At 50.2% G+C, this 19,280-nt stretch overlaps 1 protein-coding gene across 8 annotated transcripts in view; it reads right to left on the bottom strand.

Annotated features, from left to right (window-relative positions):
• The window catches only part of SIPA1L3 (signal induced proliferation associated 1 like 3), a 244,966-nt gene that overhangs the window by 14,824 nt on the left and 210,862 nt on the right, over window positions 1-19,280 (bottom strand). For 7 of the 8 annotated variants that reach the window (XM_036012983.1, XM_028529115.2, XM_036012982.1 and 4 more), the window contains one exon: window positions 11,260-11,481. The exons of the other annotated variant lie outside the window; for it this stretch is intronic. In XM_036012983.1, the coding sequence (XP_035868876.1) occupies window positions 11,260-11,481 (222 nt within the window). The remainder of the gene's footprint in view (window positions 1-11,259; window positions 11,482-19,280) is intronic. 8 annotated transcript variants of the gene reach the window in all.

Genomic DNA, 19,280 nt, shown 5'->3' with positions numbered 1-19,280 from the left:
TCACGTGGTTTGCTGCAAAGCACTTGGCCGGCATCTGACACAGCGGATTCTTGGGAAGGAGGGCTGGCCTTGTGATAGCTTGCGTGGGCTGACGAGCACCCTGAACTGCATGCAGTCTCTCTACTGCTCCCTTATCCCCTCTGCCGGCTCCATGGATGGCCACCCCACAGCTCCCTGGCCCTCCTCTGGGATTCTCGTCCACCACTCCTGGGAATTACCGAGGCCTCCTTCTGCCTTCTTCTTTTTTATGTTTTTTTTTTAATCCTTTTTTTAAAGATTTTATTTATTTATTTATTTTTAGAGAGGGAAGGGAGGAAGGGGGAGAGAGAGAGAGAGAGAGAGAGAGAGAGGGAGGGAGGGAGAGAGAGAGAGATTGAGATTCAATGTGCGGTTGCTGGGGGTTCTGGCCTGCAACCCATGAATGTACCCTGGCTGGGAATCGAACCTGGGACACTTTGGTTCCCAGCCCACGCTCAATCCACTGAGCTACGCCAGCCAGGGCCCTTCTTCTTTTTTAAAAAAGATGTTATTTATTTATTTTTACAAAGAGGGGAAGGGAGAAAACCATTGGTAGGTTCCTGCTTGCACGTCCCCAACCGGGGCACGCAATGCAGGCACGTGACTGGGAACTGAACCGCCGACCTTCTGGTCCACGGGATGATGCCCAACCCACTGAGCCATACCTGTCATGGCTCCTCCTGCCTTCTGTGGCTCAGCCTGTGGGCTCAGGTCCTACTTCACTGGTGAAAACCTGGGTTCTGACCTGACACACCACCATCCAGGACAGAAGAAGCAACAGCTAGCAGGGGCACGGCCCTCCCGGTGTGGAAGGCACCATCCACCAACCCGAGGACCCTGTGCACGCTGTCTGATCTCCACAGCAGCCCTCCCCAGGAGCCGCTGTTACTGTCACACCCCAGTGAACAGACAGGAAACTGAGGTACAGAGAGGCAAAGTAGCTCCATGGCACTTGTCCCGAGTCACAGTCTGTGAGTGGAGATTCCTGCTGAGGCCCCCAGGCTGCAGAGCCCCCAGGCGTCACTGCCGAGTTCATGTCATGGAGATGGCATGAAAAAAGACACGTGCTGGTGGAGCACAATCATATTTGTTTAAAAAAATGGCTTTTAGATGCAGGAAATGAGATGGAAGAGATGATGAACACTGATTAACTCTGGGAGGTAGGAATCATTAGGAAGTGGAAAAAAGGACCGACTTATACCCTTCTGATTGTCTTATTTACCATAATTACGTGTTATACCAATAAAAAATAACTAATTTTTAAAAAGCTAACACACAGACTTACATCGTTTTGTAACTCAAGAAAGAAAAATGCTGTGGCAGGTGAGGCTCAGTGGATTGAGCACCAGCCTACAAACCAAAAAGGTCACCAGTTCGATTCAGGTCACCAGGAGCGCACATGCCTAGGTTGTGTGGTGGACCAGGTCCCCTGCCGGGGGTGTGTGAGAGGCGATCGGTTAATGTTTTTCTTACACATCGATGGTGCTCTCCTTTCTTTCCCCCTCCCTCCCCCCTCTCAAAAAATAAATAAAATACTAAAAAATATAAGTCTTTGAACCCATGAAGAAATAAGATGCCTTGGGCCTACTGAGGGTTTTGAAGTGTATGTTTTCCCCTCATTTTCTCAGCTGCCAGCTCTGGGATTTTAACAAAGAAAGGGACAGAGGGTGGAAAGTTTTTTCTTGTTAGGTCATATTTCTCCTCAAATTAGAATTCCAGGTCTGGGGTAATACTGGCTCTGTTACAGTGTTCTCTGTGTGAACGAAAAGCTTTAGCTTTGAGAGAGAAACAGAAAGAGACAGAGAGAGAGAGATGCACACGACCCAGAGAGTACATGTTCCTCCCACTGGAGGTGGAAGGGGATCCACTGTCCTCCCTCCCCTTTAGACTTTTTGCCATTTCCCAGAATCCCCTGTCCAGGGAGGTGCAAGGCATGCTGTGTGCTGTGCCCACTGACGGTGGGGAAGGAGCAGGCCAGGCCTTCTGTTCATCTACAGTGAGAAAGGGGCACTCTCCACTGGGAGGGGTGTAAAAAAGACCTCCTGAAAATTTTATTTTATTTTTTAAAAGATTTCATTTATTTATTTTTGGAGAGGGAAACATCGATCGGTTGCCTCTCACACACCTCCAAGTGGGGACTTGGCCCACAACCCAGGTATGTGCCCTGACTGGGAACTGAACCAGCAACCTTCTGGTGCGTAGACCGGCATTCAATCCACTGAGCCACACCAGTTGGGACCTACTAAGAACTTTAAAGCATGCTCTCTCTCTGCCCTACTTCTGGGAGTGGGTCCTTCAGAAAGGTCCACATCAACCCACGGGTGCCGGGTATACGAGGGTACTTCACGGGGGCCTGTCTGCAGGGCAAACACAGAAGCAGGGGAAGGCCCTTCTGGGGATGACGACGAGGCACCACAGAGCCACCCTGTGCAGCTGCTAAAACGAAGTGCAGCCAATCCGCATGACCCGGGAGGAGGCTCTCCCAGGTAGGCCATGGGAATGAATGCATAGTGGTATGTACAGCAGGAAATCTTTTTTAGGAAAAGAACCTCACACACAGCTTAGCTCGATATACTGAAATTCACCACATTCTTAGCTCCAAAACTGGGTATATGGGGGATTCACTTTCTAAAAACATTCTTAACCACAGCCCCCAAGGTCCCAAACATCTTCCCTGGCCCCTGTCTGTCCTCACTGCCTCCTGCACAGGCCTCCTAATGTTCCTTAAACACACCAGGCATGCTCCTGCCCCAGGGCCTTTGCACTGGCTTTTCTGTCTGCCTCGAGTCCCCTTCCAGCATTCCCTGTGAATAGCAACTTCTCATCTGTCCAGCTTAGCTCCAATGTCACCTCCTCCAAGGGGCCTCCCCTGACCACTCAACCTCCTGGTGCTCTCTTCCCAGTCCAGGTACACTCAGTCACACAATCCTGTGCTACGTTACTGAACTCACCTCATGAGGGTTTGTTGTGTGTACTGTGCATTTGTGTTTCCCCTCCTTCCACCTCACCTGCAGCCTTCTGCACTGTGTCCAGAGTCAGGAATAGGGCTGCCACATCAGGTAGTTAAATGTAGTTGTTAAATGAGTATTATATGAAACCAACCAACCTCTGTCCCTCCCTCCTAAGCAATGTCCCTACTTTTCTTCCTTCCTCCCAGCTTTCCTCTCTTCCTTTTATAACAAGCTTAAATGACTTTTATAAAACAGAAAAGATTTTTTGAAAAGTTAAGCCAAAAGAACATGAGCATTCCTTCCCCGATGTTTGTGTTCATTTGCTAAAATCTCCTTCTCAGATCCCAAGATGGCTAGGACTAACAGCGCACTCTTAACCCCACAGTGGAAGGCTGGCTCTTGGGAAGAGGTCAGGTTAGCACGTTCCTTCCTGCCCTCGCATCTGCTTCTGTCTCACCCACTGCAGGCTTCAGGGCCTGGTGCTGTTAGCGGGTTGCTGTGACATGTCTACAGGGAAAAAACAATGAAAATTCAGTCTGGAGAACACAATTGATCACTCTTGCTCTTTCTTTCTTCTGGAAGAAGTTTCCCAATGTATTTTCTACAATGCAAATTTGAAGCAATACTTTACGATGGCATTAATTCCAGGTTAAAGAAAATGAACCAAACTGGGCTTGTGTAGCTCTGATCTTTTTCCTTTTTCTCAAGATCTCTGGTCTCCCTAATTATCAAAATCTAATGACCTCCGAGGACAACATGAATTTCTGCCTGACTCCTGGAAAGAAGAGATCACCTTCAACACACTGACATGGAACTGTCGCCAAGTTATTTGAGAAGCACAAATGAAGGAGGCAGCGGTAAATCAAGCAGAGCAAGAGAAGCACTCCCGGTCGCACGTGCTGGTCAAGCCTGGCCCGTCTCTGGGAGCACGCAGAAGGAAGGAAACCGTGGTTGCTCTGGGGAGAGGAGTGGGATGGCTGGGAGCCAGGGAAGTGACAGTGGTTCAGTTTTCATTCAAAACTGCAAACTTTTTTGGACTAGTTTTTTTTTAACTGTACATATTTTTACATTGTACATTGTACATTGCATAATGCAATGTACATTATGCATTTCAAAACACAAATGAAAATACCCAGAAGGATGCACCCTCTCCTCAAGGTTCTGACCGGGAGCACCGCACAGAATCTCTAATGTGCCCATGCTGTCTGAAGTCAGGTTTGGGTATGCCGTGGAATTAAATCACTTGCATTAGAAAAGAGTAGGACGACAGGAAAACGACAAAGAAGGCTCTGCAGTCAGAACCCCGACAACAGCAACTTCTTGTTACTGAAGGGCCAGAGGTGGGAGGTGACCAAAGGCGCCCACTTGGCTGGGTCCGATCCCAGAGGACTTGGGAGTTCTGGGCTCCAACTGGGGCAGCTCTCTTGGGGAGGATTAATTAAGCTAATTAGCACCTCCATCAGCCTGCCTGAGCTGGGGGTTCTGCCAGCTCACTGCTGAGGACACTCATAGGTCTGTGCTTCAGGCGGCAGGCGGAGTTTCCTGGAAGGGTGGCTGGGAGAGGCCTCGGAGTATGCGGCAACCCTGATACATGGTGGGGATATTAGGGAGAGGCCGTCCCCAGCTCCTTCTGTGCCTACACTGTGCGGAGCCCCGAGCCCTGAACCTGAATAAGGAGGGCACCCAAATGCCAGGTGTCAGCTACCACCAGATGCCAGCGTCCGTCAGCCCAGCCACTGAAGACCAGGCACTTCCTGGGACTCAGGCACACCACCTGTGGGGTGCAGGCACTCCAGATCTTTGCCTTTTAAAGCTGGAGAAGCTGAGGCACAGTGAATTAAGGCCACTCAGAACCCACCTCTGCCTGAGACTCTGAGCCACCCCGAGATTCTCTCACGATGAAGGCAGAGTTCGATGTGCACCAACAGTGACCTCGGCAGCTCCCTGTGATGAGGGCCCTCAGCTGGGGCCAGTGTGTCTCGTGGGTGACCGTGTTTATTCCCCCCAGACTGTAACCACCTCACTCTGCAGGCAAGGGCACTGATGCTCCGAAGGGTTTTGACACACGACGACAGCAGAGCTGGTGTGTGAACTGAGCTGAACTCAGGGGACTGCTCTTGACTGTAGTCTCAGCACTGCCAGCAGCAACAGAGCTCGCCTCCTGAGTGCCCCTCCCTCCCAGGCGCTGGCTGCCCTCCGCACGCATTGTTCCACTTCATTTCCTCAGCAGTCCTACAGCAGGCGGGGTGCCCCTCTCATGCGTGAGGGTGCTGGGGGCTTGGGACTGGGGTCCTTGGGTGTGACTTGGGTGCTTGGCCTCCTAATCTCCATTCTACTTTCAAGGCAATGACAGAGGCAGCTCCCCAGGACCTGCATCATCCTCACTGGGCCCTGGATCTGCGGGCACATGGACCAGCAGCCAGGACTTACACGGATCTCACAACAACCCTGTGCCGTGGCTGACCTGCTCAACACTCAGGGATGAGCGGTGCCAGTGTGGCCTGTTCTGGGCTGTGTCAGCCTTCTGAGGCCTCTCAGGGTGGCCCAGGGGCCCCCAACCCGAAAGGGCAGCGCAAGCCCTTCCATTGGGGCAAGACCAGGACGGCTGAGGGCTGCTGATAGCCTGACCTTTCCCAATGGCTGGAAAGCCCTTCCTCCAGCCACACCCTCACCTGCTGAGCACCTCGCAGCTGGAACTCAGTGCTGGGGTTGGGGTTGGGGGTGGGGGCAGTCTCGCATCCATTAACTGAGTATTAAGTCTTCACAACAACCCTGGTAGAGGGGACTGTGATCCCAGTCTGAAGAGAGGGAAACTTGGGACTGTAAACTGATGCAGCATGGAATTTCTTCAACTATTAAAAACAGAACTATCATATGACCCAGAAATTCCATTTTGGGTATTTATCTGAAGAAATCCGAAACTCTCCTTTGAAAAGACACTTGGACCTCTGTATTTACTGCAGCACTATTCACAACAGCCCAGACACGGAGGCCGCCTGAGCGCCCACCGACAGACAAGCACATAAAGAAGATGCGGTGCATATATACAGTGGGACATCAGCCATACAGACAATGAAATCTCTCCATTTGTGACAGATGGATGGACCCAGAGGGTATTGTGCTGAGTGAAATAAGTTGGACAGAGAAAGACAAATATCATATGATTCCTCTTACATGTGTAATCTAAAAAACAAATGAGCAGAAACAAAATCACAGACGCAGAGAACATTTTGATGATCGCCACATGGGAGGGGCTGGAGGGGACGGGTGGGAAGGGGAACAACGGGACTAAGAAGTCAGATCCCAATTATAAACACAGTCAGGGGGACGTGAAGTGCGGCACAGGGAACACAGTGAAGACACTGCAATAACCGTGTACAGTGGTGCCAGGGGGGCACCGGACTCACCGGGGAGATCACCTCGTTAGTTGTACAAATGTCTGATCACTGTGTTGTACATCTGAAACTGATACTGAATGTCAACTTGTAATTTAAAAAATAAAATAAAAAAAAAAAGAGAGGGGCCCTGGCTGGTGTGGCTCAGTGGATTGAGCACTGGCCTGCGAACTGAAAGGTCACCAGTTTGATTCCTAGTCAGGGCACATGCCTGGGTTGTGGGCCGGGTCCCCAGTGTGGGGCATGTGGGAGGCAACCGACTGCTGTATCTCTCACACACTGATGTTTCTTTCCCCCTCTTTCTCCTTCCCTTCTCTAAAATTAAAGATTTTTAAAAAGATTTTATTTATTTTACTTTTAGAGAGGGAAGGGAAGGAAAAAGAGAGACAGAGAAACATCAGTGTGCGGTTGCTGGGGGTCATGGCCTGCAACTCAGGCATGTGCCCTGACTGGGAATTGAACCTGTGACACTTTGGTTCGCAGCCTGCACTCAATCCACTGAGCTACGCCAGCCAGGGCTATAAAGTTTTTTTTGTTTGTTTGTTTTGTTTTGTTTTTAACAGAGGGAAACTGAGGGGTTAAAGAGGAAGTAAGCAGCCAATCAGGGATTCCCACCCTGGCCCTACTGCTATGGTGCCCCTCTAAAGGCAGGGGGAGGGCAGGCCAACGAGTTAAGAGCCCTGGGACAAAGTAGTCGAAGCAAGGCTGCCACCTGCCCCAGCCGCCTGCCCCAGCACAGCCTGGGCCTGCAGCAGAAGGGCTGAGGACGAGGGGCTTCTGTGGCAGATGCTCTTGGTTCCCTTTGCACACAGACTCTCTGTCCTTCACTAGCTCATTCCGCCTTTTGTTCCCCAGCGCATGCGCTCAGACGTAAGGGGGAACACCAAATACAGGAGAGACTGTTGCCTCCTAGAAATCGATCCTCAGCAAACATGAGTCACTGTCCTGTGTGTGCATCCTCCTTGAGTCTCTCACACGACGAGATGCTCAGTTAGTTATCCTGCTGGGTATGGATCCTAGCCCTGCCATTCCTGGCTGGGTAACCTAGGCTAGGTACTGTGCCTCAGTTTCCTCATCTGGAAATGGGAGTAGAAACAGGATCCCCCTCATGGGGTAGCCAGGAGGATAAATAGGGCCAACCCAAGTGGAGTAGCGTGGCTGAAGGCAGGGGTCGCTGTGTTGGCTGCAACCACTGTCATTCCTCTAGGAGATGCATAGCCAGAATCATGAAAAAGGAGGCAAAGAAATATAGATGGACTTGGTAATCATTCCTGAGAGGGGGCTCATAATATGTAAGGACAAAGTTTACAAAATCAACACTCAGAATATTTGCAGCAAATAACCTTAACTGACTGGATGGAACTGGGCAAGTGACTTAACCACTCTGTACCTCAACTTTTCCCATCTGGAAAACAGGATGTGAAGGGAATGCTGTCTCACCATTCTGTAGTGCGGATCAAGTGAGTTAATTCCGGTCAAGGGCCTGTGACAGTATGCGGTGGAGCAGGTGTGTAAATGTAGGTAAGTCAGTCATGCAAAGGAACTACTATGCCTTGATATAAAATTTTAGCAAGAGCATCATACAGATTAAAAAAGAAAACATGTTTAATTTCAAATAATTTAGATGGAAGTGACGATGTTTTCTGAAAAACTAGGTTAGTGACTCAGAAGTCTCTCTAACAATACAAAGATACTACCTCCAAAATGCTCAGGGGTAGTTTGAACAAGACAGCTTTATTAAATGGGAATATGTGGATGAAAGCGATAATTCTAAGTTAACATCTTATGCATAGGATGAAAATGTACGTGTCAATTAATGAATCTTATAAGAATCCATGAAACTATTTGTGTTCCCAAATTTTTATGGGTTTAGTTTACATGTTTATACACACACACAAAAAGCCTTCCTGAGAAAAAGGAGGTGTTTGTCTGTTGAGGGCCGTCGTGTGTTCAGGTCTACTTTCTGAGCACCTACTATGTGCCGGGCCCTGGCTGGGGTTCACGTGTCTCTGCTCTCCCGAATCTCTCAGTCTAGCAGGTGCGACAGAGAGGAAGTTGCTAGCAAATGACTGTCTGATGTGCCCTGGGATTCTCTCCGTGGAAAACAAGCAGCATGGGCTTGGGAGGGACGGGCCTGGATGGGGGCTGGGAGGGCTCCCCCGAGGATGGCGTGTCTGTGCTAACATCTGAGGGCGGGTGCTATGGCCCCCCCCTGCCAAAGTCAAGTCCTAAACCCAAGAATCTCAGAATGTGACCTTATTTGGAAACAGGGTCTTTAGAGAGGTAATCAAGGTAAAATAAAGCCACCACAGTGGACCCTAATCCCAAGGGACTGGTGGTGCTGCAGAAAGGGGAGTGTGGACAGAGACGTGCACACGGGGAGAAGGCCGAGTGAGGATGAAGGCCGGGATCGGGGTAAGCGTTTACAGGCCAAGAAATCCCAGACCGCCAGCAGATCGGCAGAAGCCGGCAGAGAGGAGTGCAACAGACGGTCCTTCGTGGTCCCCAGAGGAAACCAACCCTGCAGATGCCTTGGGCTCAGACTTCTCACCCCCAGAACTGTGAGACAGTAAGTTTCTGTTGCTGAGCCACTCAGTCTGTGGCACTTGGTCTCAGAAGCCCTGGCACACCAGTGCGGTGAGGGGCAAGAGTGAGCCAGTAGGGGTTGGGGGCACCCAGGCAGAGGGAACAGCACTCGGGGGAAGGGCGGCCAGAGCAGCTGCCATTGTGCAGGAGCATCCCAGGGTGGGCGGGGTCTGGCCCCCCTGAGAAGTGGAGGCTCTGTAGGACCTTCCGGGGTTGAAGTGAGAATGAGACACATGGCGCATACACTCACTGACGGAGAGCCCAGACTGCTGGGCAGGCTATGAGCGACCAAGGCAGTGGCACCTGCTTTCCTGTGGGGGAAACAGGCAGTGGGAGCGAGAGAAGTGACAGAACGAAGGCAGGGACTGTGGCTGGGAAGGCCCACCTGAGGAGGTGGCATTAGACCGGGCCCCTGTGGAGCCAGTCAGAGGAGCTGAGGGAAGCCCAGTACAGGTGAGCTCTGCATAGGCCCTGGGTTTGGCCTGTATTTGGCAAGTCTGAGGAGTGGCAAGAGGCCAGCGTGGCCGGAGGGGAATGAGCAAGGGGAAGAGTGGGAGGACATGAGGGCCAGGGGACGAGGGGCAGATCACTCAGGGACTGGGAAGGAGTTTGGGCAAAACGCATGGTGCACTGGTGCCTGGAACAAAGCACATGCTCAGTAAGTACAAGACTTCATCATTAATCCCAGGAGCAGGCAGCTGCTGGGGGTTTTAATCAGGGGAGAGGAGAATGAGAACCTGGTTTTCAGAGAGCCCTGGCTGGCTGTCAGGTGTGTGTGAACTGGATTCTTAGTGTGAGCTCAGAAGGGACCATCTCCAGGGGCCCGGCTTCTGTCTCCTGACACCCCTGTCCTCATGAGCTCTGTGTCACCCACACATTTGAATGGCTCCATCCAGGTCATGTAGGATGATGTTAGAAATAGGATGGAGGAGGACAGATCTGCTCCCACCCAGCAGCAGAGGAGCCTTGGACCAGGGCTCCCAGGCTCTGATCCAAGTTCCATCCGTTACCCGTGTGCGAGTCTGGGGTCAAGCTGCCTCATCTGCAAAATGGGATGACAGGTCCGCCTCATGGGGCTCTTGTGAGGATCCACTGACTTCACTGACATACAGGAGCTTAGAACTGAGACTGGCATGCAGCAAGTACTTCATCAACCTTAGATATCACATCCATCTACCTTAAAAAAACAAAGACCCTTCCTTCACTGCATACTCCTCTCTTTTGCTTTACAGAAAAAACCCTCAAATGAGCTTTGCACACAGCTGCCTCCAATTCTGCTCTATCCTTTCCTGCACTTCCATGAGGCTCATTCCGACACTCAGGCGTCAGGGTCATCCCACCTGGCTGCTCCCGGTCCACCACCCTCGGGCTCCCTGGACCTCACACTAATCTGGGCTCCTCCTCTTATGCTCTGAACCAGGACAGGCCTCAGGTCTGGTCTTATACCTCCCCTCTTCTCTACCAACACTCTGGTCCTTGGTGCGCTCCCCCAGCCTCCTGCCTTTATGCTAACAACACTCACATTTCTCTCTCCAGCCTGATCTCTCCTGAGCTCCAGACTCCTTACCTGACTGCCTCCTTGGTGTCTTCTGCACATCACAAACGTGACCATCCAGGACTGAGCTCTGCAGCTCCACCCAAGACTGCTTCTTGCTCACCCCATCTCAGTTCAAGGCAGATGTCCCCTTCAGGCCATAAGACCTGCTATCATCGGCTGCCTCGCCTTCTCTCACACCAGAGCCAACCCGCCAGCAGCCCTATTGGCTCCCACTACAGAGAATCTGACTGGAAGCCACCCTCCTCGGAGGCCTCCACCCCTTCCTGCCCCCTTGTCTCCTGCCTGGACGGTCACAGCAGCTCCTCATAGGCCCTGCCCCGAATTCGGCCGCAGGGACCCTGTGAGCACCCAGTGTAGATCATGTTCCTCTGCTCCACACCCTCCTGTGGCACCCCTCATTTATGGCAGATGCCAACACCATCGGAGGTGGCCCACGAGACCCTCCACAATCTGTCTCCATCACCTCTCCGATCTCCTGTGCTCACACGTTCCAGCCACACCGGCACCAGACAGTGCGAGCCCCTGTCTGACCCATTGCACGCTTCTCTATCTTTAGGCTGTCCCCCCAGCCAAACTGTCAGCCCCCTGAGGGCAGGCATCTTTGTGTGTCTGTTCACAGCTGTATTCCCAGTGTACAGACTGGCACAGTGCCCTGACGATGATGACAGAGAAGTCATCCTCTTCCGTGTCTTGAGACACCCAGACTTGGCTCCTGCAGCGCCTTCCTAAGCCTGGGTGCCCAGGCACTTACTTCTTTGGGTCAGTGAAGGGGAGTGGCCGTGGCGGGGGCTCATCCTTTCTCTTCCACCCCGTTGGGTGTTTATTGTGCACGGGCTGCTTAGAGAAGAAGGACTTGGGGACGGAGGCGGAGAGCGGGAAGGGGCCAGGCTGCACCAGCTGGGAAGGCCGAGGAGTCTCTGCACTGGTCGTTTTGTAGGCCTGGGCAGCGCCGCCAGCCCTTGTGTTCATGTCGCTGCAAAGTGAAAACAAAAGTAAGCAATCACATTCATCCCACATCACAAACCAATCTGTTTAAATTTACTCTTGGGAAACAAAAAAAGGTTGTTCACATATAAGGGACACAAATACATTACTGCTGCAGAAAATGCTGAAGGTACAGCTGACTGCACAGCTCTCAGTCCCACCCCGGGAATGCCCCCTAGCACATTTAGTGCCTCTATAGCACAGGGGGCGACCACAAGGCCCGCGCCCTCCACCTGGTTTTATCCGGCAGGCACCTTGTTTCCACCCGGCGGCAGTGCTGAGCTCCGCTTAACTGCTAAGGAGCAGTCACATTATACAGTCCTCAAATTACACTCAGCCCTTTGAAGGCAACCGAGAGGCTGATGTGGCCCCCGGTGAAAATGAGTTTGACATCCTGCTCTAAGGGAATCTAAAACATCATCCACGGCCGGTGGATGACCCCCTGTGAGACTCCCTGTCTCCTGGGCACAGTCTGCACATCTGAAGGTAGGGGTCCTGCCTGCCTGTCTATAGGCAACCCCGGTTCACGATTTGTTCTATGGCCTTACCTTTTCTCCTCTGTAAATATTACACATATACACAACCAGAGTAACAGGACTTTTTTTTGGGGCGGGGGTAGAGGTGGATGGGTAGAAGATTTATTTTTAAATACCTGGGATCATGTTAATACATTGTTTTGTAACTTGTGGGTTTTTAAAGATTTAAAATACATCTTATGATGTAGCTCTTCATTAAAAAAATTTTTAAAGGTACCTACTACACACCAGACTCGAATCTAAAACCACAGCTCAACACCCCAAATACAGAATTCCTGTGGAATTAACGCTGCAGCAAATCTCATGCTACTGACTGCAACCCAACTCAGGGACCCAGCTGCTCACACTACTGAGGCAATCACCTTTTAACACTTTTAAAAAAATTTTCATTCCATTTCCAGTAAGAGGACTTTAATGAGAAAATTAATGCCTTTGGAATGTAAGTCAATAAATCCTTTTTGAAGATCAATTTAGCAACATTAAGGGGTAGGACTTTTGACTATGGCTAAATGAGGAGACGGCAAATCCTCACCCTCAAAAGCACAAATCTGGCAAAAACAACCATATCAGCATGCTGTAGACTGACCAAGGGCATACAGTAATCCAAGAATCATTTGTACTTGAAAAAATGCTGAACTCCAGGTAAGAACAGAGACAGCTGAGGCATTTTGGCCAGTGGTCCCTCCGCCCCTGCCCAGCTCGGTAAACGAGAAGTTCAGCTTCAGCAGAACCTTTGGGATAGATCGAGCATCTCAGCATTTGTACATCAAGGGTTTCAGGAAGGGAAAAAAGAAAGGGGCAGAAGAAAGGTTTAAAGAAACGATGGCTGAAAACTCCCCCAATCTGATGAAAGACATTCATCTACATAAGTACGAAATTCAACAAACCCCAAGCAGAATAAATATGAAGACATTCACACCCAGAAAAACAGCTGGAATTTAAACACTAAGATAAAATCCTGAAAGCTTTAATAGCAAAAGGATTCATCACACACAGAGGACTAGCCATACCACGAACTGCTGACTTTTCATTAGAAACAATGGAATGGAATGACATTTTCTAAGGGCTGAAAGAAAAAAACTGTCAACCAAGAATTTTATATGCAAGCCCTGGCTGGTGTGGCTCAGTGGATTGAGTGCTGGCCTGCAAACCAAAGAGTCATTGGTTCGATTCTCAGTTAGACCACATGCCTGGGTTGCAGGCAAGGTCCCCAGTTGGGGGTGCAGGAGAGGCAACCACACATTGATGTTTCTCTCCCTCTCTTTCTCCTTTCCTTCCCCTCTGTTTAAAAAGAAAAAAATCTTAAAAATAAAATAATTCTATATCCAGCAAAACTATCCTACACAAATGAAGGCAAAATAAAGATTTTTTCCCCTCAGGTAAACAATGACTGAGAAAATGCATTGCCAGCACACCTGCCTAAAAAACAACATAAGAAGCCCTTAGACTGCAAGAAAATAATTGCAAGTGGTGACCCGAATCTATCTGGAGAAGTGAAGGGTACAAGATGGTAAATTCGTGGGTTAGAATAAAAGACTGTATAGATTCATATTTTCTTATTTCTTCTCCAACTTCCTTAAAAACATAAGTTATATAAGGCAATAATAATACTAATATATTGTTGGGTTTGTAACATATATGACACAATAGCACAAAGGAGGGGAAGAAAATGGGGCTATATTGGAGAAAAGTTTCTATGTTTTATTGGAATTAACTTAGTACTAATCCAAATTACCCTGATGATAAGATGCACATTTTAACTTAAAAAAAAAAAAAAAGCCAAAAATCCAGAAGAGCCCAAACAGTACACTAAAATACATTTACTTAATACAAAAGAAGGCAGTAAAGAAAGAAGAGCAAGAAAGAGACATAGAGAAAACCAGGAACAAAATGGCAAATGTAAATCCATTCATTATCAAGTTTCACTTAACATAAATGGTTTTTTAAAGATTTTAATGATTTATTTTTAGAGGGAAAGGGAGGGAGAAAGAGAGGATGAGAAATGTGTGAGAGAAACATCAATGGGTTGCCTCTTGCACACCCCAACAGGAGACCTGACCCGCAACCCAGGTATACACTGTACCAGGGAATCGAACTGGTGGCATTTTGGTTTGTGGAATAATGTGCCCTACTTGTTGAGCCACAGCAGTCAAGGCTAAATGTAAATGCTTAAACACCCCGATTAAAAGGGATTATCAGACTGGATTTTTTAAAAAAGCAAGCTCCAACTGTATACCTTCTACAATTTAGCAACAAACACCTATTAACAGAGCCTAGGTTGCACATCTGGGGGGGGCTGTCCAGGGAGCCATGCAGTGTGTCATACTGGGAGTGGACTCTGTCTAGTGTGGTCGGGACAGGCTCCCCCAAGGAGACAATAGCATCTGCATTGAGAAATGAAGAATGAGCGGCATCCATCTAACCCATGATCTCCCAGCAATCCATGCCACAGAGAAGCCGGCACAAGTACATGTGGGCACATGTACCTGGATGGTCACTACAGTGCTGTGTGTGACCAAGGAAAGCTGGATGTGGCCTGAACGTCTTTTCATAGAGGATTAAATAAGCATACTCATGTGGCAAAACTCCGTAGCCAGCACAAAGAATAAGACAGACTTCTGTACATGTCTGAGCTCCAGTTGGTGGGAACAGGCATGGTGCAAAGCATGACTCTGTTTTGTCATTTTTAAAGTACATATGTTTTATGATTATTGGACATTTTTTGTTTTGCCTTTTTTACAAGAACAAATGTACAGTTCTTTCCCAACTGTGGGTAATAAAATCAATTTAGTGGGTCCTGACCATTACTGAAAGTGAAGAAAAGAAATACAACAATGTAAAAACTGTCAGTGTAAAAGTGGTTTCATGCAACTTCAAGAGGGATGTCCATGCCGGACTGTAACACATATATAAAATATGTAAGGGACTGGTCAAATGTTTCAAGGAACCGGTTCGGAGAAAAACCTCTGGGGGGGCGTATACTAACTGATGGCCACTGGATGTAATGATGATGGGAATGTGCAAAGAGTAACAGTCAAATAAACTAGACAAACGGCACAGGTGAAAGGAAGTGCCGTCCAAGACTCAGTCTGCCTCCTCGAGGCAGCCTTGGCCCGCCCTTTCTTCTTCAACAGAGCACCTACACACACTTGAGCATGTGTACGTGAGACGGAGGGTGTATCCTCCCAACCCTCCTGTACAGAATAAATGGCAGCATACTGTAAGCTTGCTCTGCATCTGGCTTTTACCTCAACAATGCGTTCTGGAGATCTCTCCGTGTCAGTCTCTCTGACTGACACGGCCCTCTCTCTCCAGTGGCTGTAGAGGGTTCACTCTAGGACTATATCAAAATAACTGATCTTACCTTCACTTTTACTTTCTATGACACATATTTCTCTACCTTGTCATCAGGCACATCCAACTTTTGGGAGCTAAACACATGCAATGATTAAAGAAGGAAGGGAAAAGGGTGTCTGTCTGTCAGCCAGCTTCATCCATTGCCTCTTTTGAGATGGGTTTGCCCCCTCTTTAGGCTCTGTGGCAGACACTGAGGATGTCATCCTAATCATCCCTCATCCTACACATGAAGGCTGATTTTACTCATGCCTTGCCTGGGCAAAGTGACCTAACACCCAGCCCAGGGGAGAAATCCTGATTGGTTGAAGCTATTTGTCGGAGATGGGTGTGGGGTGAGCCTGGACTCTACTTCTGGCCAGTGAGACATTGGGTGTGTGTGTGTGTGTGTGTGTGTGTGTGTGTGGTCTGCTGGGCAATTTCTGGGGAAGATCTTTGTACTGAAAAACACTTGCAGAAAACAACACTTCCTTTTCCACTGTGACTATCTGGTAGAATGATGAGACACCTTGAGACTGTGAGGGGAGCTAGCCTGTAGGGTGATAAAGGCAGAACAAAAAAAAGGGAAAGGACCTGGGTCCCTGAGTCAAGAAATTAACCAGTCCTGGGGGCCTCCCTAATTTGGGACTTTGTGTTCTATGAGCTAAGAGCCTTCCTCCAACTGAGCTGGCAATTTGTTACTTGTAGCCAAAGGCATTCCCATGACATATCCATCTTCATCCTTGACAAGCCTGGGACTAGATGGTGCCTCACGCACGGCACAGCCTCAACCAAGAGCTATTCCCCTGAACACGCTGTGTATCTCGGTCCAGCCCCTTGGGGCGGGTGCCGCTTCCCACACACCCATGAACCACAAGCAGTTCTAACTGCCTGGAGCAAGGTGGAGTTAGTTCTTCACCTGCTGACCAGTCCACAGAGTGAACACACATCCTTTCTGAAGCACCAGCGTGGACAGGTGTCCTCCCTGGGCCTTGGCTTTGACCTGAAGACTGAGGCAGCACCAGGTGGTGGATGAGAATGTGGGCCGTGCTGCTCACCTCACCTAGGTTCCATTACCAGCCCCAACGGATACACTGCAACCTTTGCCTGCTTCCCCTCTCACAAGCTCACATGTGCAAAGTGCTCGCACAGTCTGGGAACCAGGAGTGGGCTCCCTGAGCTGCAGTTATTACAAAGGGATGTGCTGTGTCCAGGGGCTAAAAGCACACGCTCTGGACTCAGCCAGGACAGGGGCAGGGCGGCAGCCTGTTCAGCACGCTAACCCCACCATCACTCAGAGGCCAAGCTGTACCTTAGGGGAGTACTGAAGATTTTGTTGGAGTAGAGGTTTTGTGGCTTATAAAAGAAGCTGAAAAAAACATAGGCTACTTGGAGAAATCACAGAGCTGTGTGGATATGTGCCATGCTCTGGTCTGGATGGGTGGCCCAGGGTGGGTGACAGGTACAACAGGTGCTGTGCCCCTGCCTGCAGGAGGGAGAGCAGTGGCGCAGCAGGTGATGGTGAGAGTGCTGATCCGAGCCTGTTGCCATGGCCAGGCCCTGCTCTGAACACCTGACAGGTGTCACTTCCTTTAGTTACCACAGCAACCCTGTGACGGATACCGTCCAGCAGTATCCATCTCGGCTGCGGATGCACGTCGAAACACAAGAAAAACATACACAGAGACAACCAGGTCCTGTGGGGGAATAGGGACAGAAGGGCCACTCTCTCTAGTGGAGAGCGTCCCATATCCATTCCCAAGCAGATTTTTACTGAGAATACAGACTTAATTTGTGGATTCACAGTCTGGCAGAAAAGGTCAAAAGAAGTAGGTGACTTACAAAGGTGCAGACAGAACCCCCCCTGTGATTCTGGGCACAGACTGGAGTTTTATCATATGAAAGGACTACAGGTTCCAAAGGTTTCCTGTCTGTGTCTTTAAATTCCAAGTTAATAACATCCTCCAGCAAACAGATCTCACAGGATCTTGCATATTCTATGTCCCAGGCCTGATTACCTCCCGGGTCCACCATTTCTGGTCTGGGTTGCACCGCCCCTGCACATCTGAGTTAACAGAGAAGACAAAGGCAGCCAGGAGACTTGGATTTCTCACAAGGACTCAGGCTTTGACAAAGCCGAGGGGGCAGGGGTTGATGTCCATCACCCCTTCATATCCACAGCCTGGAGTCTCTTCCCTTACCACATTCCCAGGTGATCGAGTCTGTCTTAGATTTATTCTCTTTCTTAGAGAATTGCTACCCATCTTTGACTGCCGATCATGCAAGGGAGCCAGGCAATAGAACAGGCAGCGTTCATGCCAGGGAAATAAATTTTGTCTCCTTAGTGGCTCCTGGTCTGGAGGTCTTTCACTCAGCCTAAGTTATGGGGGGTTACAGCTTCCTGAGACCAGGCAGGGTGGTCCCCAACATGACCCCATGAGGTAGGAACTACCACCATCCCATGTTTCAATTGGGAAAACTGAGGCTCAGAGATTACATAACTTGTCCCAAATGATGTAGCCGGGAGGGGACAGAGCCAGGATGCAAACCCAGGCAGCCTGGCTCAAGAGACCCCAATTCCAGCCACCAGCCTGTACTCTCGATGACACAGCAGTCACAGTCAATGCGTAGCAAGCATAAAATTGAGCAGCGGTAGATGTTTTTGGACCCAGCTATGTCTTAGGCCCTGTGCTAAGTACTTTAGTGCACGATGTTGGTTCATCCACACAGCCTTAGACCAGAGTTGATCATTATACCCATTTTACAGATGAGGAAGTAGAGCCTCAGAGAAACTGATGGAGGCCACACGGTCAGTGAGTGGTAGCGCTGTGATCCGGACACAGCCAGAGCCCTGGACATAACACTGCCTACCCAGACACCTGCAGGACCGACCTTGCCCTAGCCCCTGGTGTGTGGCATGGCTTGTGAGTCAGTCTGTCTCTGCACGGGGCTGGAATGATGTTCCAGGGTAGCAGCCGTGAGTGGCCACATTCCACCCTGCAGCCTGGGAGCATACGAGGCAGGTCTTCAGAGATTGGAAGCAGAGAGGCATGGGGTCCAAATCGATGCAGATCCACCCAGTGCTCGCCACCTCCCAACCATGGCCCAGCCACCACCACAGCAGCCTAGCCTCCTTGTGCCCACCCCCCAAACACAGCCAAGATGGGCACAGCCGACGGGGATCACAGCCCTCTTCTGCTCAGGGCTCTCTATGGCTCCACCACACTCAGGGTGAGAGTCAGAGCCCTCCCCACACCCCCTAGGCTCCACACCATCTGGTCTGTCCCCTCTGTCCTCCAGCTCCTCCTCACTCTGCTCCAGCTGGATGGAAGCTGTCCCCAAACATGCCGGAAACATTTTCACCTCAGGGCCTTTGAATTGCTCCCTCCTCCAAGATCTCTTCCCACCTTCCCTTGCGCTGGCCTGGGTTCCTCTTCCCAAGCCGACTGTGACTCTTGAAGTAGGTGTCTGTCATGTGTGACCCTGGTCTCCTTGCTCACACAGGCAGGGTGAGCTCCAGTGGATCCCAAGGCCTGCACAGTACCTTTTGGGGCTATGCCCCCGTATCCTGGTGACTCCCGCAGCACAGCCCAGGAATGCAAGGCCACGTGCTTCCTGCCTGCCTGGGAACCCGGCTGTGTCAGCTCCACGTGGAGCCAGAGCCTCTGATTGCCCCGAACAGCTCTGACAAATTGCTCTGGAAACCCAGGCAGGTTTGGAGCGTGTGCTGCCTCAGGAGAGGGCAGCGGGCCAGGTGGCTGCCCGCCTGGGATCACACAGCCCACTGCGGTGCCCACAGCAGGCACTGGCGCCTGGCCGTGTGCCCCGAAACCAGGCTCCCATGACGAACGTCTGGGGGGAGAGTCTGTGAAGTCACTGAAGTCATCAGTGGGCACAAGCTGCCACAGGCCCAGCGTGT

The sequence above is a fragment of the Phyllostomus discolor genome, chromosome 12, assembly GCF_004126475.2.
Source record: "Phyllostomus discolor isolate MPI-MPIP mPhyDis1 chromosome 12, mPhyDis1.pri.v3, whole genome shotgun sequence".
NCBI lineage: Eukaryota > Metazoa > Chordata > Mammalia > Chiroptera > Phyllostomidae > Phyllostomus > Phyllostomus discolor.
This window is presented reverse-complemented; position numbering and strand designations above follow the sequence as displayed.